This window comes from Helianthus annuus, chromosome 4 (genome assembly GCF_002127325.2).
Source record: "Helianthus annuus cultivar XRQ/B chromosome 4, HanXRQr2.0-SUNRISE, whole genome shotgun sequence".
Classification (NCBI taxonomy): Eukaryota; Viridiplantae; Streptophyta; class Magnoliopsida; order Asterales; family Asteraceae; genus Helianthus; species Helianthus annuus.
Window position 1 is genome coordinate 36921386 of NC_035436.2, and position 25755 is coordinate 36947140.

General features: G+C 40.4%; 1 protein-coding gene and 1 non-coding gene across 3 annotated transcripts; both read right to left on the reverse strand.

Moving 5' to 3' along the window:
* Positions 1–778: 778 nt before the first annotated feature.
* Positions 779–885, reverse strand: LOC118491836. The gene has a single exon (XR_004892281.1). It is a non-coding gene; the product is annotated as a small nucleolar RNA R71 (small nucleolar RNA).
* Positions 886–7264: 6379 nt separating this feature from the next.
* LOC110936131 (protein WEAK CHLOROPLAST MOVEMENT UNDER BLUE LIGHT 1) lies at positions 7265–12562 on the reverse strand. 2 transcript variants are annotated; one of them, XM_022178465.2, is made up of 4 exons: positions 12430–12562; positions 12247–12356; positions 10358–10922; positions 7265–9229 (listed from the first exon to the last, which is right to left on the reverse strand). In XM_022178465.2, the coding sequence occupies exons 3-4, from the start codon at positions 10892–10894 to the stop codon at positions 7376–7378; spliced, it is 2391 nt and encodes a 796-aa protein (XP_022034157.1). In that variant the 5' UTR covers positions 10895–10922; positions 12247–12356; positions 12430–12562; the 3' UTR covers positions 7265–7375. The 2 variants fall into 2 exon arrangements, with proteins under 2 accessions (XP_022034157.1, XP_022034156.1); XM_022178464.2 differs by lacking the exons at positions 12247–12356; positions 12430–12562 and adding an exon at positions 11093–11141.
* Positions 12563–25755: the final 13193 nt, after the last annotated feature.

Genomic DNA, 25755 nt, shown 5'->3' on the forward strand with positions numbered 1-25755 from the left:
TTGGGTGTTACCTTATTTTGAAACATGAACTTTGTTTAAACTGCTTCACTTGTGCTTCCGCTACTTATTAACTGTTTGAACTTAAAACCTTAAACTCTGAACTTGATATTTGCTAATCCTTTGGTTAGTAAGTATTACTTTTGTTAACAATTTAATTATTCGGTATAATTGGTGGCTGGATCCTGGTCAGTCACGCCCTCGAAGCGGGTGTTAACCGCAGGTGGATTTTGGGGGTGTGACATTTTTATTGCAGGACTTGGAACCCGACACCATCCTCACGTAGTGTATGAGCTCCAGTTCCAATAAAGACATAAAAGAACCGCTAGAAGAACCCGAACGCTTTCTCAGAAAAAGGTTAAAAGCCAAAAACCAAGAGAAGGTTTCGGGTGATCCACCCCCAATGGCGGACCAATGTACCCTTATGGATTATCTACGGCCCACTGTAGGTAATCCAGGCGCCGCTATCAATGCTCCGAATGTCGAAGCCAATAACTTCGAGCTTCGACCGCATTTGATACAAATGCTCCAAAACTCCGCAACCTTCCACGGGCTTGCGGACGAGGATCCTCATCTACATATAACTAATTTCTTAGAAATATGTGATACCTTTCGGATCAATGGAGCATCAAACGACGCCATACGCCTCCGTATGTTTCCGTTCTCACTAAAAGACCGAGCGAAAGCTTGGCTCAACACCCTCCCAGCTGGATCGGTAAACACCTGGGATGAACTAGCCCAAAAGTTTCTATACAAGTATTTCCCTCCTTCTAAAACTGCTAAATTAATGGCTGAAATTAACACATACTCACAAGAGGACGGGGAATCCTTATATGAAACATGGGAAAGGTTCAAGGAGCTATTACGCAAGTGTCCCCATCATGGCCTCGCAATATGGCAACAAGTATCCACTTTCTACAATGGATTGTTGCCACACACTAGGCAGACACTTGATTCTAGCTCCGGGGGACTTTTAGGTAATCGACGCCCACACGAAATATATAATCAAATTGAGGAAATTGCTCAAACCAATTTTCAATGGCACACTCCCCGGGGAAATAAGTCTATCGCCCCGGGCGCCCATAAGGTCGACGAAAACACCTCTTTACAAGCCCAAATCGAGGCCCTTTCTTCAAAAATAAAAAAATTAGAAATGACAAAAACAGTCTCGGTTATGGCTTGTGAAGGGTGTGGTGGGTCACATGAAAATTGGAGTTGCATGAAAGAAACGGACGATCAACAAGAAATGGTAAACTACATTGATAATAGACCTAGGCCGTCGGGTCCTCCAACGGGAACTTACAACCAAGGATGGCGAAACCACCCAAACCTTGGTTGGAGGGAAACCGGCAATAGTAGTAACCAACAAACCCAACGAACAAACTTTCAGCAATCAAGAAATGAGTCACAAAATTTCACTCAACAACAAGGTGGACGAGAAAGGCTCGAAGATACTATATCTCGCCTCGTCTCCGACACTGATAAGAAAAACTCGGAAAGATTTCTACAATTAGAATCTAATTTTAGGAATCAACAAGCTAGCATTCAAAACATAGAAAAACAAATAAATCAACTAGCACAAAACTTTTCCGAGAGACCGCAAGGCGCATTACCTAGCAATACCGAAACAAACCCAAAGGCGCAAGTTCACCTCATCACACTACGAAACCGCACCGTAGGGCCTGCAGAAGTACCTCCACCAACGGAAGAAACAATGCCAACACATCTGCAGGAAAAGAACTCTCCCCCATCACCAGAGCCTACCAAGGCTCCTCGAGTTCCGTACCCCGGTAGGTTAATTCGTCAAAAGACCAATGAGCAATTCGCAAAATTCGAAAGTCTGTTAAAACAATTGCATGTCAATATTCCTTTTATCGAAGTTCTAACCCAAATGCCCAAATACTCTAAATTTATGAGGGACTTCCTTACACATAAAAAGAAAATTGAAAATTTGCAATTAGTTAATTTAGGCGAAGAATGCTCTGCCCTCGTACTCAATAAACTACCCCAAAAGAAAATCGATCCCGGAAGTTTCACGATTCCATGTTCAATAGGGGAATCACCCGTTCGCAATGCCTTGGCCGACTTGGGGGCTAGCATTAACCTCATGCCCTCATCGATGTTCAAAAGGCTTGGCTTGGGAACCACGAGCCCTACAAAAATAAGCATACAACTCGCTGATCGATCAGTCAAGTTCCCACAAGGTGTCATCGAGAATGTCTTGGTGAGGGTAAGAAAATTCGTTTATCCCGTTGACTTTGTCATACTCGACATGGAGGAAGACACCGAGGTCCCCCTTATCCTAGGGAGACCCTTTCTTGCCACAGCACAAGCAGTGGTAGACATGAATGAAGGAACACTGACTTTCAGGTATGGGGACGATGAGGTGAAGTTCGGAGTTGGGAAGAAAATAGAGGACGACGACCCAGTCAATTACATGAAGGTTATTGATTCAAGCTTGGATGCCGCTCTCCGACGGTGTAACTTGGGAAGCAAGGCACTCCACTCAGAAGATATATAACCAGAAATCGGGTCTAGCCAAGGACCCTTATAAACGTGGCGCACCACGGAGGCATTCCGCGGATCTACCCTTAGTTTAGTTTAGTTTAATCTTTTAAATTTTTTGCAGAATAAAACACACTCATGGTGGTAATGGATGAAAAAGGGAACGAGAAAAATGGAACCATGCACGAAGAACAGAGCAACCCGACAAAAATCTCCATTACAGAAGGCTCAACACGGGCCGTGCCCAACCAACACGGCCCCGTGTTGAGCCCCTGCAGAAAAATCACCCAGTTCAGGTAACTGGACACGGGCCGTGTTCAGCGGACACGCCCCCGTGTCCAGGCTTCTGTTTCAATTCTGAAAATTTTGTTACTGGCACTTGACCACGGGGCCGTGCCCGGTGAACACGGGGCCGTGTCCAGGATGCCAGTAACAAAAATCTTTGCTTTTTAACATACTTTTATACATTCTAATCAACCAAAAATATTATTTTTGGACACATTGAGGACAATGTGTAATTTAAGTGTGGGGGGGGATGCTAAAACCTTGAAATTTTGCAAAATCCTAAACACAAGCCTTACACAAAACTCTATTGGAACCGCTAAACACCCCAAATTTTTTCAAAAACTTTTTCAATTTTTTTTATTTACTTGTCTTAGCTTAAGTTGGGAAGAACAAGTTCTAAAAAAGGTTATATTTTTACAAGTTTACAACCGATAGCGTCATGATAAAAAGGAACCAACATAAGAAAATTATGAAACGGCATAACAAGTCTAGTTTAAAATTCGATTATATATGCTTGGTCACATTAAAAACCCATTCCCACAAAAGTGAGTTTTGAGCCTTTATTGAGCATAAAAATACACATATTTAGATTAAATGCTCATTTTTCGTTTCTTGTGTGAATAGCCGCTCGGTCCTTACAAATCTAGAACTTGCCACGACGATACATTCCCGGTCCTTACCAACTTAAACCCAAGTAAGTAAATGATGGAGGCATTAGGACTAACCATTTTTCTTTCAAAACCATTATTTTTCATTTTTTTTACCTACCCAAAATCCCCCTAGAAAACCCCTTTGAACCTAAACCTTTCATTTCATTACCCCAAAAACCATTTTTACCCACCAAAAACCTTTTTCATTTTTTTCCCTTTATTTTAGTAACAAGCTCGGTTTTTCGTCAACTTGCCCTTTCAAGTGACATCAAAAAAAAAAAAAAAAAAAAAAAAAAAAAAAAAAAAAAAAAAAAACTAGATGATGAAGTCAAAAACAAACAAAAGCTACAAAAGCTACAAAAGCTTGTTTGAAGAAATACTTCAAAAATAATAAGTCACTAAAAACAAGGTATTTTACGAAAACCGACACTTGTTACGATTTTCGCCCTTTTTACTAACCACTAACCAACCACCCACCTTTTAACCCAAGCCTTCACCCAAAAAGTCCTCTTGATATTTACAAAGGTAAAAAGTTAAAAAGGAGGAGGATTGATTGCTTGGCAAGCCTATGGAAAGACGTAAGTTCCGTGCCGCTCTCGAGTGATTCACTAAAATATACACCTTCGGCCGAGTGTTGAGTGATCTCCCGTGAGGTATGTGAACTTGTATATAAATGGATTTTTAATAAGGCATGCTATGCCCGAATAAGTAATTTATCTTATGAAAAGTTCAAAATAAATCATAACGAATAGGATTGTAAATAAATAAAAATAAAGCCTATAAAAACCTTGGATTCCCGACACTCTAGGACAAGCTAAAAAAACTTCTCTTCTACCTATTCCATTTGGGAGTGTAAGCCACATTTAAAGAGTTTTGCTTGAGGACAAGCAAAAGTTCAAGTGTGGGGGTATTTGACGTGTGTAAAATGCAACATATAAAACACATCAATTAAGGCATAAAACTAACCCTTTTTTAGTACTAATGTTGGAAAAAGAGTGTTTTTGTCTTCCTTTTGTATTTTCAGGATGAAATGAGCTCAAAATCACAAAAGAAGCAAAAAGACCACTAATTCTACCATAAATACAAGAAAAGGAACAAAAGTAGACTGCCCGGACCCTCAACGGCACCTCCCAAAGCAAAAAGGAAGAAACAGAGTCTGAACACGCCCCGTGTCCAGCGAACACGGGGGCGTGCCCAGGAAGCAGCAGAAAAGACAAACCAGTAGAAGCTTCCATTGCCCACCACGGGGCCGTGTCCAGCGAGCACAGGGGCGTGGTGAAAGTACAGCAGGCGCATTAATTGTAATTCGCAATTACAATTAATGAGGAGAGAGAGTGTCAGGCGGGCACGGGGCCGTGTCCAGCGGACACGGGGCCGTGTCCAGCCTTCTGTTCAGCCTATAAATAGAGGAGCTTGGCTTCATTCTCTCTCATCCCTTGGCACACCACCTCTCTCACACCTCATCCACCACCCACCACCACCATAACACCATCATCCACCACCATCATCCATTGTCCATCGTAGAGTGTGTGTGAGTCGTCTCGGGATCCAAGATTGATCGTAAGAGTTCTTGACAATCAAGGCCATGTTTGCCTAAGTCTCTTACATCACTTGGTGAAGACAAGTGTTTAGTATAATACTTTTTATTTTTAATCTTTTGCACTTTTTATTTGGTTTTGTATTAATGACTTTAATAACTAGTTACTTATGTTGAAGGTGATCTTTCCTTATCGTTTGTCCGTGGTGTCTTGGCATTATTTTACTGTCTATATAAAATAAAAGATTTTCACCATTCATATCTCCACGGTCTATATGGAGGTATGTTGGCTACCTGGTCGGGGGTTAAGGGAACGGTTTGGTAAGGGTCTTGCCCTTGTTCAACGTTTAGAGGTCCTGCTTGGGACCTGGGTCAAATTTAGTAGGATCTCCTTCAATGCCCATAGGTATTGGATGGCGGGGATCCAAACTCTTTGACCCCCTCATAAGTTAACTACTATTAATACTATAACCCGGCTATTTAGGACTGTATCCCTGCTGACTCAGACTACTTAGCCGAGGGTAACGTCACCGCCAAAAGCGGGGCCTACCACAATTTGCATTAATAACTTAATTCATTATCTTTCAATAATCCGACCCTTTAGGATTGTATCCTTGCTGACTCAAACTACTGGGTTGAGGGTAACGTCGCCTTCAAAAGAGGGGCCTACTACAATAACTAAGATAATCTCTTAAACAAGTGCAAAAGTGCGAAAATAATCAAAGGTTATACTAATACACGTGTCGGATCCAAGTGATTCATCTTGTCTATCTGTTTTTTTTTATTTTATTTTTATTTTCAGCATTTAGTTAGTTTTTATCTTTCTTAGTTTAAAACATTTTTCTAACCTTTTTGATTTGATTAGACGTTGAGGATAAACCGGTATTAAAAGCTCTTGTGTCCTTGGACGACCTCGGTATCTTACCAACACTATACTACGTCCACGATGGGTGCACTTGCCCATATGTGTGTTTAGTGTTAGTAAATATCGTGTTTTATAAATTTAAAACTTGGCTAAAAGTGTAAAAAGGGCTTAAATATACATCTAAAAACATATATACACTGACACGCATCAGTGGGACAAGCTTGGTTCTCGTCTAGAGACCAAATGCAACGGGGAGTATTCGTGATCAGCAGTTTACATCTCATTAAGAGCGGTATAGTGATTATTTGTAATCGTTTAATCAAAGATTCAGCTAAACCGTTTTAAACCGTTTTATATATGAACATGAGGCACTGGATGTTCAACATTAATCCCGCTTGACATACAATAATCGTTAAAAGCTTGGGATGTGAATTCTCCACATTATTCATTCGAATGTTTTTAATTTTATTATCCGGGAAATTCGCTCTCAATTATATGATTTGAGCTAAAAGTCGGGCAAATGCTACATTTCGAGTAGCTAAAAGACTCACATGTGACCACCTTGAGGATGCGTCAATTAAGACCAAGAAATAGCGGAATGGTCCACATGAAGGATGAATAGGCCGACAAATATCCCATTGGATTCTTCCTAAAATGAGGTGGTTTCATGTATCAACTTAGTTTGTGAAAGCCGAGTTATAAGTTTGCCCAGAGAGGATGCTGCACATGGTAAATCGTTGCGGTAACAAAACTTTTAAGTTTTTAAGAGGGTGCTCGTTGGCACTTTTGATATTTCATCTCATCATTATGCTATCAGGGTGACCTAGTCGGTCATGCCATACATTGAATGTATCTTTATTTAACAATTTTGGTTACTCACCATGTATGATTCGATAGGATTGATATTAGTACAATATAATCCTAAGGATAATGCTTCTAGTTGTTCAACAATGGTTTCTTTGCTATTTTTGTTTGAAGTAATTTGAAGATATTCGATATTATTTCCAGATATTGTTTTTAGGTGGTAACCGTTTTTACGAATATCTTTAAAACTAAGTAAATTTCTTCTGGATTTAATAGAATGTAATGCATTATCAATAGTCAGTTGGGTACCCGAAGATAATGTTATGTGTGCTTTGCCGAAGCCTTCGATAAGGTTACTGTCACTAGATATGTCACTAGATATAGCTATAGCTGAAGACAACTTAGAGAAAAAATTCATATATTTGAGAATAGTGGTAGTACTACCGCTATCTAGTACACATTTATCAGCCTAAGAAAAACATGTTATCCGAAGAAGTCATTGCAACTGGTTCAGTAACTTAATTAAAAAATGCAATTATAGATTTACATAAACTGGTTTAGTAACAATTGAAAATAATCTTCTCACTATCTATTACTAAAATTGGACAAAGATGTTTTAACTGGAACAACAATAGCCTAAGTTACCACATTCAGAATCTTAACATTATTTAAACTATTGTCTGTCTATTCATGCAACTCTATACAAAAGATGTTTTAGAAATGATACAGCATTTAAGAATTCGAATTCCTACCGAAAAGCGGTTTCTTCTTCATGTTAATGAAGCTCATCTTGGGCATCACATTGGGCATCTGCAGCTTCTTCCTCCTCCTAAAGAAACCCTTACCTTCTGTCGCCGATTCATCCGCGTTACCGTTCGCATCGGGCCCCCCACCCTTGGTATCCGGCGACGGGTTAGCCGGTGTCGAGCTAGGTGACGCTGCGTCAAGGCCCCCTTTTTGGCTCAACCGTTTAAACAACCCGACACGCGGAGCGGGAGCTGCCTCGGCCTTTTGCGTTTCACCGCCGTCTTCGCCCTTCCGTTTCTTCAACTCCTCTTGAATACTCTCCGTCGATTCTTTCGCCATTTCCGCCTTTTGCAACGCAGCGTTTAACGCGTCTTTTCGTGCAGCATTTTCCTGGTTCACTTTTGTAAGTTTGTTTAAACTTTGCATTTCCGAATCCTTCGCTTCGTCTATTTTAGCTGCGGCTTCTTCGACGCGTTTGTTAGCAGCCTCTTCAGCCGCATAGGCCCGTTTACTCATGTCGTAATATTCCTGTAACGAGATGGTCACTGCGCCTTTTAAGTCCTCGTTTTTTTTCCCGCTTTTCGACTGGCTCTCGTTTAGCGCGTTAATGGCTCCTAAGGCTATCTTTTCTTGAGCCCGTGCAGCGTCGATCTGCTTCTGAATCGCAGCGAGCCGATCCGAGTGCGAATCCACTCCGGTTTTTGCTTCCTCGGCTGCGTCTTTTGCTTTTTTCAACTTTGAATGCGCTTCGTCGGCTAATGATCTAGCCTTTTCGGCCTCTTCGCTTACTTTTCGTAACTGTTTCGGGAGTTCCGCAAGCTTTTCGCGAGCTTCTTTTTCTCGTTTTCGAATGTTATCAAGTTCTAACCGCGTTCGTTTCAACTCCGACTCGAGATTCACAACCGCTCCTGCTCCTAACCCTTTTTGCTTCCGCACATCCGTTAACACTTTTTTTTCGCTCTCGAGCTTTGCGGTTAACGACGTTGCAGTTGTTTTCAAACACATGACCTCTTCGTTTGTTCTTTCGATCTGAATCTTAACTTCATCAAGCTCCTTTTTCGCAACCGCAATACCCGATTGTATATCTTTACGCGTAAACTGTTCATCCTCGTCTACTTCCGGCACCTTCCCCTGCATATAAACCGCCAATTCATCTTTCAGATTACGCAGCAACCCCGAAGACGTTTCTAGTTTCGTTCGCATGTCTTTCGCTAAGACGATCTGTTCGTTAACTTTTTCCAACTCCTCTTCGGTTTGTTTTATCTCAACGTCTAAATTGATCGCATATTCATCTTGTTCTTTCGCTTCTTGATACCGCTGTTCTTCAGCTTCTAAATGGGACGCGTGTGTGGATTCGATCGATTCCTTCGTTGTTATGAGTTGAATAGTCAAATCTTCGACTTGTCGTTCGATTTCTTTAGCTGCAGACACCGCTTCTTGCGCTTTCTGCGTAGCAGAATCGCGTTCCGATATTAAAATCTGATAATCTTTACGGGTTTCTTCGAGTTCGTTTGTGGCGGTTATGAGTTCGGAAGCTGCGGCTTGGTGTCGGGCTTTGGCGACTTCGAGTTGCGTTTTGGCTGCTACGCTTGATTCATCGGCAATTCCTTGTTCCATCTCTTGGACTCGTAAATTGGCTAGTTCGGAATCTTGTTTGGCTTGGCGTTCTTCGGTTTGGGCTCGTTCGAGATTTAGTTTTAGTTGATGTATTAGCCTTTTCGTGCTGTCGAGATCGCGTAATGCTTGCTCTTTTTCTTGCTCGGCTAACTCGGCTTTTTGTTTGAACACTGGAATCTCCTTTTCGGCTTTCTCGAGTTCATGTTCTATGTACTGGCGTCTCTGTATGATCAAACAAACACTTAGATTAATGAACAATTGTCTTCCAGTTATGATGGGTAACTTAAGAAACAATGTTTGATGATACACATAATCCTAATGTTCGGGTCAAAACGGGTCATCTTTTTATATACACCAAAGTGGGTAGGATTAGGGGGTAGGGGCGCTCCACTAGTGATGGAGTTCCATCACTCACAACATCCAATCAAGTTCCGCCATGTCATCGAGCTTTATTCCATCACTAGTGATGGATTTTAGTGGAAATGCCCATCACTCACCACACAAACATCTACAATTTGAAAAACAACCGAACATGTGCGGCAGTAAACAACCCACAACGCGTTATGGCTACAACGCGTTATACTGATCACGCGTGATGGGCAAGGGCGGCGGTGGTGTTCCACGGTAAACAACGCGTGGTCATTGAACCACCACGTAGCGCCCCGAGTGGCCTTAGGTCAACATTTTATGAAACTACGCTTTTAGTCCTTGTGGGTTGGCTAAAATAGGTGTTAAGACGCATGGTTTTAATTAAAACGAAGAGTAAAATGCCAATTTCGTCCCTGAGGTTTGGCTACTTTTGTGACTTCCATCCAAAAGTTTGTTTTTCAACATCCAGATCCAAAAGGTTTGAAATCCTGTCATTTTCATCCGACTCGTTAACTTCATCCATTATTTAACGTTAAGTCAGGGGTAGTTTCGTCTTTTTAGACATTTTTATGATGGTTAAAAGATTTGGGTGGGGAGAAAGTCAATAGAGGTGGATCTTTATTTTTTATAGTTTTTTATTTTATTTTAATAAAAAATGTCTAAAAGACGAAAATGCACCTCATTTAATGAAGAAAAACGGATGGAGCTAACGAGTCGGATGAAAATGGCAAGATTTTAAACTTTTTGGATCCAGATGAGGAAAAACAAACCTTTGGACGAAAGTTACAAAAGTGGCCAAACCTCAGGGACGAAAATGACATTTTACTCTAAAACGAAAATAAAACTATTAGACTGAAAAAGCCAAATAAGAACTTCTGGACTAAATTGGTTATTTTGGCCAAACCACATAGACAAGAAACATATTACTCTTTTATTAAATTAATAAACTCATAAACAGTCGAAACGAAGCGAGGAACATACCTCGCTGGTTTGAGCTCTGTGCGCTTTCCAGTCAACAATCACACCGAATTTAGAAACGGCTTCTTTAACCGACTCAAAGGGGGCAGCCGTATCAATATGATGAACTTTCGCCTCATCCTTTTCAGTCTGTTTATCCGAGCCATTTTTGTCTACGTTCGGGGAACCAACTTTCAAGTCATGCTTTTCGGGATGTATATTTGAGCCATTTTTGTCTACGTTCGGGGAAGTTGAACCAACTTTCGAGTCATTCTTTTCGGGCTGTTTATTTGAGCCATTTTTATCTACGTTCGGGGAACCAACTTTCGGGTCATGCTTTTCAAGCAATTCATTTGAGCCGTTTTTGTCTACATTTGGAGAAATGCTAATATTCTCAACATTTTTATGCCCAGAATACCCATCTGGACTTAAACTTAAAAATGTGTCCTCGCTACCATGTTCAGAGGACGATTGGTCAACTGGATGTGCGTCTGGCGGTAAAGTAATGGGATTTGGGCGCTCGGTTGTAACATCATTCTCCCGAACCTTCTCTTCATCCATTCCAGAAAGATCAGAGTCAGCTCGGTTTCTGAAATTCGATAAATTAGAGAAATTTATAGTTAATACTGTTGAGAAGACAAGATTTTATTGCATACTATAATATTATGGATACTGGAAGTAGATTGCATATCATACATTCAATGAAAGACCTAAGACTAAGAGGAACTTTTTAAAATTCATGTATGACCTATTTATTACCTCATTCACTGATCATCTGTTTGTAGATGAACATCTTATACCTAATAGGCTAATAAGCCTAATATGCAGCATTTTAAAGTTACAATGTGGACCTGCATATCTCATTTCATGCAACCATAATGTCTCATCTAACTCCACTATTTCCTATCTATTAATTTGCCAAAAAAAAAAAAAAAAAAAAAAAAAAAAAAAAACTTTGTGTGAGCTTTTTACTGCTCAATTTTTTACAAATCTTAATCCCTCAACTTTCATTTTATACACATCACACCCCTAAAAAAATCACACCTCCACTTTCATTAAGCTAATTATTTAAACCTCAAACTTTTAATTTTTACCTTTTTGGTTTTTTTACGTAGGTTTTTTTATCATTTTGGCTTAGTTATTCTTTTTTACGATAATTTTATACGTATCGGTCTAAATTTTGTGAGCTAAATGCTACGCGCATGCATGTGTGGTTTAATGTTTTTACGTTTATTTTTTTTGCGGGTTAACGATTTCGTGGCAATGTGCGGGTCCCACATGGACTTAGTTATTCTTTTCTATGTTTTATGTTTGGGTTTAATTTATATAACACGCCGCCATGGACGTGCATGGTTCAACGCTTGTTGCATCTACTTTTTATTCAGTTTAACTTTCCCGCAGCAAAGGGCGATTCCTAAATACTAGTATTAACAACTCTTCAATTCTCCTATTCATAAACTCACTTCAATCAAGACCTTCAAGCAATCAGTTAAGTTATGTAGTTCGTGTTCAAATCACTAATCCTCTAAAACCAAGAACCCTCGGTGCAAGCGGCCATAGCCGAATCCCTATTGTATCACCCGATCACGGACAAACACTCAGGTTATACTAGCAGACTAAATTTCCATTTTACCAATTCTACACAAACAAAACTATTTCTATACCATCGTCGGTCTCATGATTTCATAACATAATTAGGTTAAACAAGGAACTTAACGAGCAAAAACTAGGTTAATTAAGCCAAAATACATGATAATCCCTAAATTAAAAGCAATAATAAGATCTATTACATGATTCTAGGCTTCAAATTCTTAACCGAACATATATAATTCAATAAAACCCCAAACTTCGAAGATTAAACCTAATTTTTTTTATCTCAAAATTAACGACAGAATAATGCATGGAGAGCATACCAGCAAATCGCCAGAGTGAAATCCAGAAGCTTATTACAAAATCTCTCTGGATTTTGGCGGGTAAAAAGTCGAATAATGTCGACGCATCAACAATTATAGCTTCGAATCCACTACAACACAAAATTCGAATGAAATTGATGATGATATGATGAGGAAAACGGAAGAAAAACAGCGGAATTTTACCTCTGGATGATGAAAATTCAAAATATTCTTCAATGGATATGGATGAAGATTCAAAACTCGTGTAATCTGAGAGGCCGAGCAGTTTTCCGATATTTTTTTTTATTTTTCATATTTTGGTTTTGCCTATTTTTAGATGAAATATTGTTGTGATTTTCCTATAAATATTGGTAGTAGTGAGATAATATTTGATTTGGAGGTGGTGGTATCAATGGAGGGAGGAGAAGAGAAGTTGGTGTGATGAATTGACTTCAGTGCCCTTGAGGGGTGTTTGGTTTTTTTGTTTGGGAAAATTATTAAAATAGTCAAAGTTGACTACAAAATCTAAGATATCCAAGGACTATCCGGGAACGAAAATGCAAAAGTTTAGAATTATAGCTGTAATTTTAGAAAGTTATGGATTAAAGGTGAAAATTGACAAACCACATGGACTATCCAAGCATTTTTCTCTTTTTAAAATGGATATGGCATTTTAGTCTTTACCATACTAATAAACTCACATTTTCTTTTTCAAAGTTATCGCTGACTAAGACAGCTAGGATTTAGCCTACAACTTTTTATAAAAGACATCGGCTAAGCCTCTACGTTTGGTGAAAAGTTCCGGCTAAATCCGCTCTTTTGTTTTGTTGAAAAGCCAAGTTAAAGCTCATATCAACCTTTTGAATTAACTTTATGGTATAAGTAAATCTTAAAAACATTTATTTAATTAGTTAATACTGGCTCTATAAGTTATATAAACTTGTTGAAATTAACATAGACACTATAAAATTAAAAGAATATATTATATGAATAAGTTTTTAAATGTCATGTAACTACGGACGACACACGACATCATATTAAGTGCATGTGAGAGCTTATGAAACATAGAGAACGTAGGATCGAGATTCGATCTAAACGAGTCTATCAGAAGAGTTCTCGATCAATACGAAAGGCGGAAACAGACGTATCGATGTTGTATCAGCTTGATTTACACACAGAATCACTTATAATGTCTCTTGTATTGATTTCACAGCTTTACACGGTCTGGAGACACTTCGGCAGCACCTCTGCTCCGGAATCACAAAGTTACAAATGAAATGACAAGCTCAGGTATATATAGGGGATGCCAATTCGCATGGAATGGACATGATCCATTTCGTGCGAAATGGTCAATGTTCATTTCGTATGAACTGGCTCTTGCCAGTTCGTGCGAACTGGTCCAATACCTCTAAAACCCTATTATCTAGCCTACCGAGCTCCATTCTATCCAATCTAGACACAAGACTCAATACAAGACGAAGTCGACAGACATATGCACCAACAGACTCCCCCTGGATGTTGACGAAGTCTTCGGTGTCGAGTCTTCAGTATGACAAGTCTTCAGTCTTGATCAGTCTTCGTGCTCTTCCAAAGTATCTGACAATGTAAGCACCCTTCAAACTTTATCTCCTTTCTTTTCAGCATCAGCAGCTAACCTCCCCCTTGGATGTTGATCTAATCTTCAATCTCCTCTTTCTCTCACTCATTAGCAACATCAGCTTCTGTCTTGAACAAAGATCTAGTATCAGAATCTGGCTCTACTGTCTTTAGACTCCCCTTTGCTAACAGACTCCCCCTTAAGTTGTTCCGGGATCGTAGTCTGGCTTTCACAGGTTCTAAAACTTCCCCAGGCTCTCCGTAGCAACTGGATCAGAAACTTGGCTTTAATCTGCGGAAAATTCTCAGAAGTTGAACCCTGGTTAACCTGCACATCCTCTACCCAAAAGTAAATTTCAAACTTTTAACTTCATTTTTCAAATCTTATGTTTTGGGTATTTTTATATATAACAAATTTAATTACTGCTAACCACATGTAATCGAAACATTCAAATTTGGTTTCAACTTAATGAACCATTTAATTGTTTCAAAATCAATTCTCATTTCCAACAAACTCTCCCAAACCTCTGTTCATCATGTTTAGCACCCGAAATTTTGAAAATCATCTTTCCAACATTAGTTGTCGAAAATAAGATGAAATAAAATCTTTTTGAATTTTCAAAATTTTATCCTAAAAACACAATATTTTTGAATTTTTGTTTTTAATGAAAATGCAATAAACAAATATTTACAGACAATATTTTTGTGAGTTTGTGTAAGAGGATCATATCAGTTTTTGAGACAAATCACTAACACCGTTAAGCTTAAATCATTTTAAATTCTAAAATATTCACTTATGTCACACCCCCAAAATCCACAAGCGGAGAATCACCGCAGGAGGCGTGACTAACCAGGATCTAGCCACCAATCACATTGAACTTATAGGTATATTTCTAAATAAAACTTTCATTTATTAACATTAAGTGTTACAACGTTACAAATAATTCACAGTTTAAAGCGGAAGCATAATTCATTCGTTAAGTGTTTATAAACCACATGTAAAAACCATTAGTATTGTGTTGCGATTCCATGAATCTCGACCCATGACCACTCCAGCCTCCCAGACAGCAAGTTCCAACAATAAGCACCTAAAGACCTGCAAGGCATGTAACAACGAATCAACAACAAAGTTGAGCGAGTTCATAGTTGGGTATTCGTGTTAAGTCGTTTCAAAAACATAGTTTTTCTTTAGCTGGCTTACTTGCCGTGGGGGTTACCCCATAGTTGAAAATATGATTAACCAATTCCTTCTTTCCCAAACCATAACCAGTGGGGGCTTCCCCATGTGAACCACTAGACCGTTACCATATCGACCACTGACTAAAGTAAGTTGGTGCCCTGACGTCAATGTCTATCATCATTGACTAGTGCCCAGATCCATTAGTTCACGCACGTCCTCTGTGGCACGGTGTGAGGCTTGTCAAACCTAAATAGCGCTATCTAACTAATGACCCGCTCACCATTGGCCCGGCGATTAAGTCGATATAAAAGGAGGGACTTCATGATAGAGAGTTTTGGTCTAGTATCCGTGTTGTCACCCTTCAGTAAAGAGGGTGTGTACGCAATCCCCAAACCAGGAGATTACGCAGGTTCCGATTAAGTTCTTAGTACGTGTTGTCACCCTTCAATAAAGAGGGTGTGTACGTGTCCCAAGCCAGGAGATCACGCAGTTTCAGTTTAAATCCTTTACCCATTCCCAATCCTTGGGAATCCCATGCCCTAGAAAGTGTGTGAACTCACCTTGGTTTGCTCGGTTTGATAAGTTTCTTGTTCACAATTAAGCAGTCATTCGTAGCCTAGTATGATTACCATAATCAATTAGTTTTACGTACACCCCATTTCACATAGCACACATTGTACACTACATACATTATCACATAGCTCGTCATCACATACGCATGACACCTAATCAGACCATAATCAACAACACATCACGAATCAGTTTGTTCAAATAAACACTTAACAGTCCATAGCGTTTAACAATTTGCAGGTAATAGAAAACAATCGTCACATATCACATTGTAGGAATTTATGTCATATAAACATTTCTAACACACGTTCTGTCACACCCCCAAAAACCACACGCGGAGAAACACCGCTTGGGAGCGTGACTGACCAGGATCAAGCCACCAATCATACCGAACAATGTAAATAGTAAAAGTGAATGTAATTAAACCAAACCAATCCATATGAAAGGTGTTCCAAAACATAAGTATAATAACAAAGTTTAGCGGAAGCATCTGAGTAAAAGCCCAATCATAAGTAAAGTGTGTAATGTCATAATGTTTAAATCAAGCATTCACGATCCTTGTCCACAACGACCGCGCCTCCCTGTGCAAGCTCCATATATACCTAACGACCTGCAAGGCATGTAACGGAGAGTCAACAACTAGTTGAGCGAGTTCACAGAAAGTAAGTTCGTAATAGTAAGTTCATTTGTAACGTGTGGCTCTACTGGGCTGATAGTATGTTCTATAGGTGGGGGCTTCCCATGTTTGCATATACACTAGATTATTCGTAACCATAAGTGTTCTTCATAACCCGAGAATAGTAGTACGTACAAGCTTTACGTAGGTTTTTCATAAGTCGTAACGCCCTGCGTTTTCATAATTTCCCTATTTAGAAACCATTGCTTGAAATTCTATTTTTGGAAACCTTGTATTCTTGTGGTCGTTCCCTTCTTTGTAATCATTATCAAATCGAGACTTGGATCATTAATGAAGCTTGTATTTTGTTACATTTATGTTATACGCATTCTATGTATGCTCGTATGTTCGACTTCGTGAATCAATCGATGTTTAATCGTTATTCTTGGAAACTATGTGCGAAACTTGTAATTAATCTAAATTTATGCATGGATCGTATTTTGAACGAGAACGACACTTGATTTGATACTCATACGCTTAATTATACTTGGTTTATACTCCTCGCACTTGGGTTTACCTTAAAATATGCTTTTGTGGCAAGAATGGTCCTTAAAACACCTCAAAACATCAACTACACAACTTCAGGGGCCAAATTGTAAAAGATGAAACTTGTATCCGGAACCACAAAGGGCTCGCGGCCCGTGTGGACTTACCCAGTTCCTTTACGCGGCCCGCGTGGACCCCCAGTTCTGCAGAAACGTGGACAGTCGCGACCAGATTCAACTTTGAGCGGGATTTCCTTATTTAAACCGAGTTTTGGCTCTTGTTAACCCCTCTAATCAACCCTAAACACTTCCCTATAAGTACCCAAGGGCCTCCAAGCACTTGGACACTTTCATCACTCTCTAATCTCACCAAAACACTCTCAAATTCAAGCAAGAATCTGCATTTTCGGACAGATTCATACTCTTGCACAAAACTTGGCATAACTTGCTCATTTCTTGATGAAATCACTTGATTCTTCTTCCTACTTGCTTGGTTAATCATGGAGTTTGATTCCTTGACTTCTCCTTGGAGAAATCAGACCTGGAATTGCTATGAAATTGACCATAAACTTTCTGTTTTGTTACATACTTGTTTAAACTTCATCCAACTTGTGTTTAACACATCTCATACCAATGTCCTAATGCTTACAACCTCTCTTATGGTTGGTTAGGCTTAAAAACATGGTTGAGACACTTAAATCAGAGGTTAAAACCTCACAAACTTTCTGTTTTAATTAGGGTTTTACCCACAAGTAGTGTACAAGTATGAAACTTGTTGAATGTGTGATGGTTGGACTAGCTTGGGCTATCCTTCATAGAAATCCACTCACTACTTGATGTTTTTCCATAGATTAGTTGTTGTTATTACCTTAATACTTGTATGTTCATGACCCTCCTTGTTGTTTATGACAACAAGTGTAGTGGTGAACAATAGAGGTGCCTAAATGGAAGCTTGTTCTTCCTACCTCATGTATGAACTCTATGTCACAAAGAGGTGCCTAAATGGAGACATTAATCTCCTACCTCATGCTTGAATCATATGACTTGTAATCTATATATTATCTAAGTTATTCTATATGTAAATACCTAAGTAACTAAACTTAATGATAACTAAATAGTTACTTGTTAAGAATATGTTACATCATCTATGACCATGCTCTTGTTACGACTCTAATGGACCTTTGGATCCATGAAATCATACCAACTCTTTTGAGTTTAATAGTGTCAAGAACAAGGGTTATGTGTACAAGATGATTATTTTCACCTATGTTATTTTCTATACATTTTAGACTCTGAATCTATAATCTTCCGATTTCCCCAAACTCACACACCTTTGCTTTCCTCGTGTAGAAGGACAAGGTGCTCCAAACTAAATTCATCCACCAAACTTGCTCTCGGAACTTCAAGTCAAGACTTGTAAACCGTGAGTATACTCGAACCCATTTTTACTTTTAAACACTTTGGGTGCAACATGTATTCTATATTAAACGCACGTGACACTTGAAACTTATTTGAAACATGCTCTATCCTTTTAAACATGAAACATGAAACTTGTGATACTTGAGACTATTTTGTGCTATGTGAACGTTTAATCCTTGTGTGTAGTTCCGCCTTAACAATGGTAGCGCTATAGGGGTAATGCACCTCCCCGTTAGTCTTTGGGGTATTGTTAGGAGGAGATATATTAACCTCCCGCGAAACTTTGGGTTAGGTACTTTAACGCATTGGAAACTTGGGCTATCACTTGGACTGCGAAAACTAGCATGGTTGAAACTATTTTAATATGTTCATGTTGGATACGAGTTTTTATTCTATTATGCTATGTAAACAAACTTGTATACTCGCTCTTTGCTTTTGCATTGAAACTCTATTTTAATACATGTTGCAGGTTGATTATTGAAGTATGGATGATTGATGAAACAAGTTTAGGGTGGACTAGATACACACCTAAATTTATCTATCTCTTTTTTTTGTTATGCTATTTGTTGGAACAATGTTGTTATTTCCTTTTGAACTTGTATGACATTTAGTTTTGAAATGAAATTTGAATTTAATTAAATATTGTCACATAGTGTTATGACGTCTCTAGCAATCTTTACACACTTTGTCTCATCCCGATGTTTCCGCCATCGGTTGGGGTGTGACATAAGTATCCTTCACAACCGAGGATAGGGGTACGCGGGGGTTTAGGTAGGTTTTACGTAAGTGTCCTTCCTTACTCCGGAAGACAGTAGCATGTGTGAGTTTACGTAGGTTTTACGTAAGTGTCTTTCCTGACTCCGGAAGACAGTGGTGTGTACTTGTTTACGTAGGTTTTACGTAAGTGTCCTGCTTAACCCGAGGACCATGGTAGATAGTCTAGTAACCGTGTAAGTACGAGAAATCGTTCAATTCCATCATTCAACCCATTCCCAATCCCCGGGAATCCCATGCCTTGGTAAAGAGTGTGAACTCACCTTGGTTTGCTCGGTATGCTAAACTATGTGCTCACGAATAATCAGTCACGTCCTATAGTATGCATGTATATTAAATCAGTTCAAGTTCGCATGCCATTTCTGTCACGGGGTGTGTTTAAACAGTTATCACATATCACGTATGCAGTTTAGTCAAAATCGCACCATTTATGCTTGACAGGATTAACAGGCAGTTATCATACTTCATACAGTTAACGCACTTAACAGAACACATACACTAGCAATGTTACATGTCTAACAGAGTTATCTTGCTTAACATGACATATTAGTTAACAGTGTTAACAAAAGTTAAATGCACATCCTTAACCGAGTTACATATTGAAAGAGTTAACTGACTTAACTAAGTAAACAACTTAACAGAGGTTTAGAGGCTTAACAGAATCAGCACGTTTAACTGAGTTACATGTTAAACAGATTAACATGCATAACTTAACAGAGTTAACATCTATTAGAACTGATATTTATCTGTGTTTGCTGAACGAACAGGGTTAATAAGTTTTAACAGAGTTGCAGTACCATAATACACGACGAAATTACATGTAAATCACAAAACTCCGACTTTGCCTTCAATAAAAACTCGGACAAACACCTCTAGGAGAAACTCGAACCATATATATCATTTTAAAAGTCGGACCACTACCTCAATTACAAAACTCGGACCCCTTATACACATCACAAAAGTTCGGACCTTGTGACATCTAAAAAGTTCGGACCCCTTGGATATCTAACAAGTTCGGATCACATATATTAAAAGTCGGACCCTTAGCATTCATTTAAAAACTCGGACATTACATGTTGTATGATAAAAGTTCGGACTTGTGTCCTAACTACAAAGTTCGGACACCCCCATGTGCATAAAGTTCGGACCCCCCTCATTTCATTAAAAAGTCGGACCAATGATATTCAAGAAGTTCGGACCATATGTGTTACTAGGGAAGTTCGGACCTTTATCATCAAGCAAGAAATCTCGGACAAGCATGTTAATCAAAACTCTGACTACACATACACAATAAGAATTCGGACTACATATACATGTATAATATTCGGACCATGTTCACAAGTCTTATAAAATTCGGACTAACACATCAAGTAAACAAAGCTCGGACATGCTTTAATATACAAAACTCAGACCTTAACTCCGAGTTACAACATATGTGATTTCCACAACCAATGTACAGAATCAATGGAACAGTTACACATACGATTAAGAAACCCTAATTTCATATATTCACAGTGCAGAAATCAAATTAACCATCAACAGTTCTAACATATCATGCATCTTAATCATCAGGCAAATGATTACACAACAATCATAACCATTTCACAATAATCAGAATCAATCAATAAACACAGAACTATTGTATGTAGAACTAGGGTTTTGTATGAATCACATAATCAAAGATTAACAACAAGAAATCATTGTACAATTACCTTGGATTGATTCTAGATGGATTGAAAGATCAAGATTGATGCAAGAGAACTTGTGCCAATGAGAAAGAGGATGATTGCAAGAGAGGGTTGTACAGAAATCTTGAAGATACGTATGATGGTTTGTGAGATGATTAGTGAAGAAGATTAGGGTTAAGAGTTGTTAAGGTTTCACAATCTACTCTACTCGCCCCTAAGTATCATCTTTTACATAGAACACACCCATCACGATATAATTTACTGTTTCATCACCAAGTTCATGCATTTGTCAAATCTTTCATAAGTAACACATAACCATGCACAATTACAATACACTTTATCGAACCAAAACATATACAGTTACAAAGCAAACCAATTGTGCAAGTAAACAACTAAACTAACAGTGAACGTGCAATAAATGCGAAAGTGGAATCTTGGAAACTCGAGTTGTCACATTATCCCCAACTTGAAAGAAATTTCGTCCCGAAATTTAGCATGCGGTTACTGAGGAAGCTAGGTAAGTTGTATCGTTTACTGGTTTTTCCTGGGGTGTCACATCATCCCCCCGTTGATTTGGAATTTCGTCCCGAAATTCTGTAGTAGCTTCAGCCTCAGCAGTGGTTGCACGGTTTTCGAATAACTGGGGATACTTGAGTTTCATTTGGTCTTCTCGTTCCCAGGTATACTCTGGGCCACGACGGGAGTTCCAACGAACTCGTACAAGAGGTATTCTAGTGTTCTTGAGGACCTTAACATCCCGGTCCGTGATTTCAACTGGTTCCTCGACGAACTGCAACCGCTCGTCGATAGTGAGTTCCTTCAAAGGAACTATGAGGGTCTCATCTGACAGACACTTCTTCAAATTCGACACGTGGAAGACATTGTGAACTGCACCGAGTTCAGCTGGTAGGTTCAGTTTGTAGGCAACTTTGCCTATTTTCTCGATGATTTCGAACGGTCCAACATACCGCGGATTGAGTTTGCCCCGTTTACCAAAACGAAACACACCCTTCCAGGGTGAGACTTTGAGTAGCACTCGATCCCCAACTTTGGAATTCGAGCGGTTTCCTGCGCTTATCAGCGTAACTTTTCTAACGGTCGCGAGCTGCCGCCATGCGTTTTCGTATCTGTGCAATTCGTTCAGTAGCATCAACTACAAGTTCTGGACCTGTGATCTGACTATCCCCCACCTCTGCCCAACCGAGAGGTGACCGGCATTTACGTCCGTATAATGCCTCGAATGGAGCGGCTTGAATGCTGGTGTGGTAACTGTTATTGTACGAAAACTCCACTAACGGGAGATGCTTTTCCCAGCTGTTGCCAAAATCGATAACACACGCTCGAAGCATGTCTTCTAAGGTTTGAATCGTGCGCTCAGACTGCCCATCCGTCTGAGGGTGATAAGCTGTGCTCATGTCTAATCGAGAACCAAAAGATTTGTGCATCGCTTGCCATAGTTCTGAAGTGAATCGTGCTTCCCGATCCGAAATAATGGAGGTTGGCACTCCGTGCTTCGAAACAACTTCTTTCAAGTATACGTCTGCTAAGGTAGAGAACTTATCCGTTTCCTTAATAGCTAGGAAGTGAGCAGACTTTGTGAGTCGATCCACGATCACCCAAATAGTATCATTCCCACGCTGGGATCTAGGTAGGCCAGTAACATAATCCATGGAAATTCCCTCCCATTTCCACTGCGGTATCTTTGGTTGCTGATGTAGGCCTGATGGTTTCTGATATTCAACTTTGACCCTTGCACAGGTCAAACATTTGCTGACGTACGTTGCGATGAGGGCTTTCATGCTTGGCCACCAATACGTAGTTTTAAGATCGTGGTACATCTTATCCGAACCTGGATGTACCGAGTAGCGAGACTTGTGCGCTTCATCCATCACAAGTTCTCGTAAACCGCCATATAGTGGGACCCAAATACGCCCCGTTACATAGTAGGCGACGTCTTCCTTTTGTTTAAAACGCTGCCTTGAACCGCGTACGGCTTCAGCCTTGACATCTTTCTGGTTTCAATGCTTCTACCTGAGCATCTCGTATCAGTGCAGGGAGACTAGACTGAATAGTAAGCTGCAAGGCTCGTACACGCCTAGGTGTAGTATCTTTTCGACTGAGGGCATCAGCCACGACATTGGCTTTGCCTGGATGGTACTTGATGGCGCATTCATAATCATTAAGTAGCTCGACCCATCGACGTTGTCGCATGTTCAATTCCCTCTGCTTGAAGATATGCTCGAGACTCCTGTGATCGGTGTAAATAGTGCACTTGGTACCGTACAGGTAGTATCGCCATATCCTAAGCGCGAAAACAACAGCTCCCAGCTCTAAATCGTGCGTCGTGTAGTTCCGCTCGTGAATCTTGAGTTGACGTGACGCATAAGCAATAACTTTATCCCGCTGTATCAATACACAACCAAGCCCCTGTATCGATGCGTTACAATAGACCACATAATCGTCCGTGCCCTCTGGCAAATGTGAGAATAGGTGCACTGCAAAGTCTATCCCTTTAGTGCTGAAAAGCGGTTTTCCTGGGGATTACCCCAACGATAAGTGACACCCTCCTGTGTCAGTAGTGTAAGCGGCTGCGCAATCTTTGAGAAGTCTTTAATGAATCGTCTGTAGTAACCCGCCACACCCAAGAATTGGCGTATTTCCGTTGATGTACGCGGTGCAGGCCAGTTCCTGATCGAATCCACCTTGGATGGATCAACATGAATCCCATCCTTGTTTACCACATGGCCTAGGAAGTGGACTTCACGAAACCAGAAGTCGCATTTTGAAAACTTGGCGTACAGTTGTTCCTTTCGAAGAAGTACTAAGATAAGTCGTAAGTGCTGCTCGTGCTCCTCCTGACTCTTGGAGTAGATCAGAATGTCATCGATGAAAACAATCACGAACTTGTCTAAATATGGCTTGCACACTCTGTTCATAAGATCCATGAAAACTGCAGGTGCGTTCGTTAGCCCGAATGGCATGACTAGAAACTCATAGTGGTCGTAGCGAGTTCTGAATGTTGTTTTGGAGACGTCCTCATCCCGGACTCTCAGCTGATGGTGACCTGACCTCAGGTCAATCTTGGTGTAGTAGCTCGACCCTTGCAACTGATCGAATAAGTCGTCAATACGTGGAAAAGGATAGCGGTTCCTCACGGTGACCTTGTTTAGTTTGCGGTAGTCTATGCACATGCGGGAGGTACCGTCCTTCTTTTTCGCGAATAACACTGGAGCTCCTCAAGGCGAAGAGATAGGTCGGATAAATCCCTTATCCAAGAGTTCTTGTAGCTGCGTCGATAGTTCTTCCAATTCTGATGGAGCTAAGCGATACGGTGCGCGAGCTATAGGTGCTGCCCAGAACTATAGGAAATGAGGTCAATAGAGAACGTCTGACCAGCGAGGATAAGATTACAACCCTGAACTATGTTTGGCCTCTAGACTTTTACCATTCGCTAACACTACGACATGTTTGGTGTTCAAGGGAGTTGGTGCACGTTTTAACATTTGACTAACTTTCAAAGACATATAACTGGTATCCACACCCGAGTCAAACAAGACAGTAACATAAAAGTCGTCGAGAAGAAACTTACCTATTATTACGTTAGGATCGCTCCTTGCGTCACCCTGACCAATCACGTACACGCGGCCCCGGCGTCATCGTTTCCATTGTTTCCCCCAATGCTATCCCCATTGTCGTCCCTGTTTCCATGGTCGTGGTTCTGAGTCTGGTCCTGGTTTATTTGCGGACAATGTCTCTTATAGTGATCTTTAGCATCGCACTGAAAACATCCTTTAAAACTCTGTTGTTGCTGCTGATTCTGTGGAGATTGAGGCGGCCGTTGCTGTTCTTGAGTTGCAGGACGTGAGCTTCAACAATCCTTAGCTTCATGACCTATCTTGAGGCACCTCTGACAACGACCCTTGTTGCACTGACCGCTGTGGTGCCTATTGCATCTGTTACACTTTGGATGATTTCCTCGATATCCACTCTGCCCGCGACTACCAGAAAACTGCTGACTGGGACTCTGGTAGTCATCTATCTTTTGCTGCTGCGCCAGAGGCTGAACTGGAATTAATCCCTTGCTCAGGTTTCCATCCCACTTGCATTTGTTGTCACCAGATGCACATGTAATAACAGCTTTAACATGTTTCGGTAGTTTGCCTTGTTCTACTGCCTGGTCTGTGAGACGATGAGCAAGCCGAGTGACTTGCTGGATAGTTCCAAGATTAGCTGCGGTCACATGGCTCTGAATTTCGGGCACCAGACCCTTGAGATACAGCTCGATGCGTTTGGTGGGAGGGTCTACCATAGTGGGACAAAATGTGGCTAATTCATTTGATCTCTTCGTATAAGCCTTAATTTCAGACCCCGCCATCTGTAAGTTGAGGAACTCTACCTCTAGTTTGTGGATGTCTTCCCAACTGCAAAACTCTTCCTTAATTAGGTCCTTGAACTCGTTCCAGGGGGTGGCATTAGCAGCTGCCAGCCCTAACATTTGAACCTGTGCTTCCCACCAGGTTAATGCAGCACCTTCGAGTGTTCCAGTAGCAAACTTTACCCTACGAGACTCAGGGCAATCACACACCTCAAAGTCAGTTTCGAGCCTCTCGAACCAATGGAGGAGGCCTGCAACTCCCTCAGTACCACTGAAGGTACTAGGTCGGCAATCCTTGAGATTTTTGAAGGTGCAAACAGGTGGCTGAGCGTGTTGACCTCCTGCTTGTATGGCTGCAAGTGCCGCAGCAACTCGTTCTTTAATGAGAGCCGTCAACTGGGCTTGAGTCATGTTGATACGTCCGGCCATGATCTTCATAGCAAATGTAACGTAAGTGAGAGAGGTTCGCGAATAGTGCGATGACAGAAGGGAGTAAGCACACAAGTGTTTTCAAGTAATAACGAATAGCAGGCAATGTAATCTAAGCATACCACGAGCAAAGTTCTATGTAATTCTAGCATGTAGGCAATAAACATTAACCTTATTACCTAGGATGTTGAGTCTTGCACGTGGAGCGAGGCGTCGTTGTGGATCGTTGAGCACTGTACTGGTTATAGTCTGGTTTTAATAAAAACGTTTTTCCCTTATTGAAACCGAGTTCTCTATAACCAATGGCTCTGATACCAATCTGTCACACCCCCAAAAAC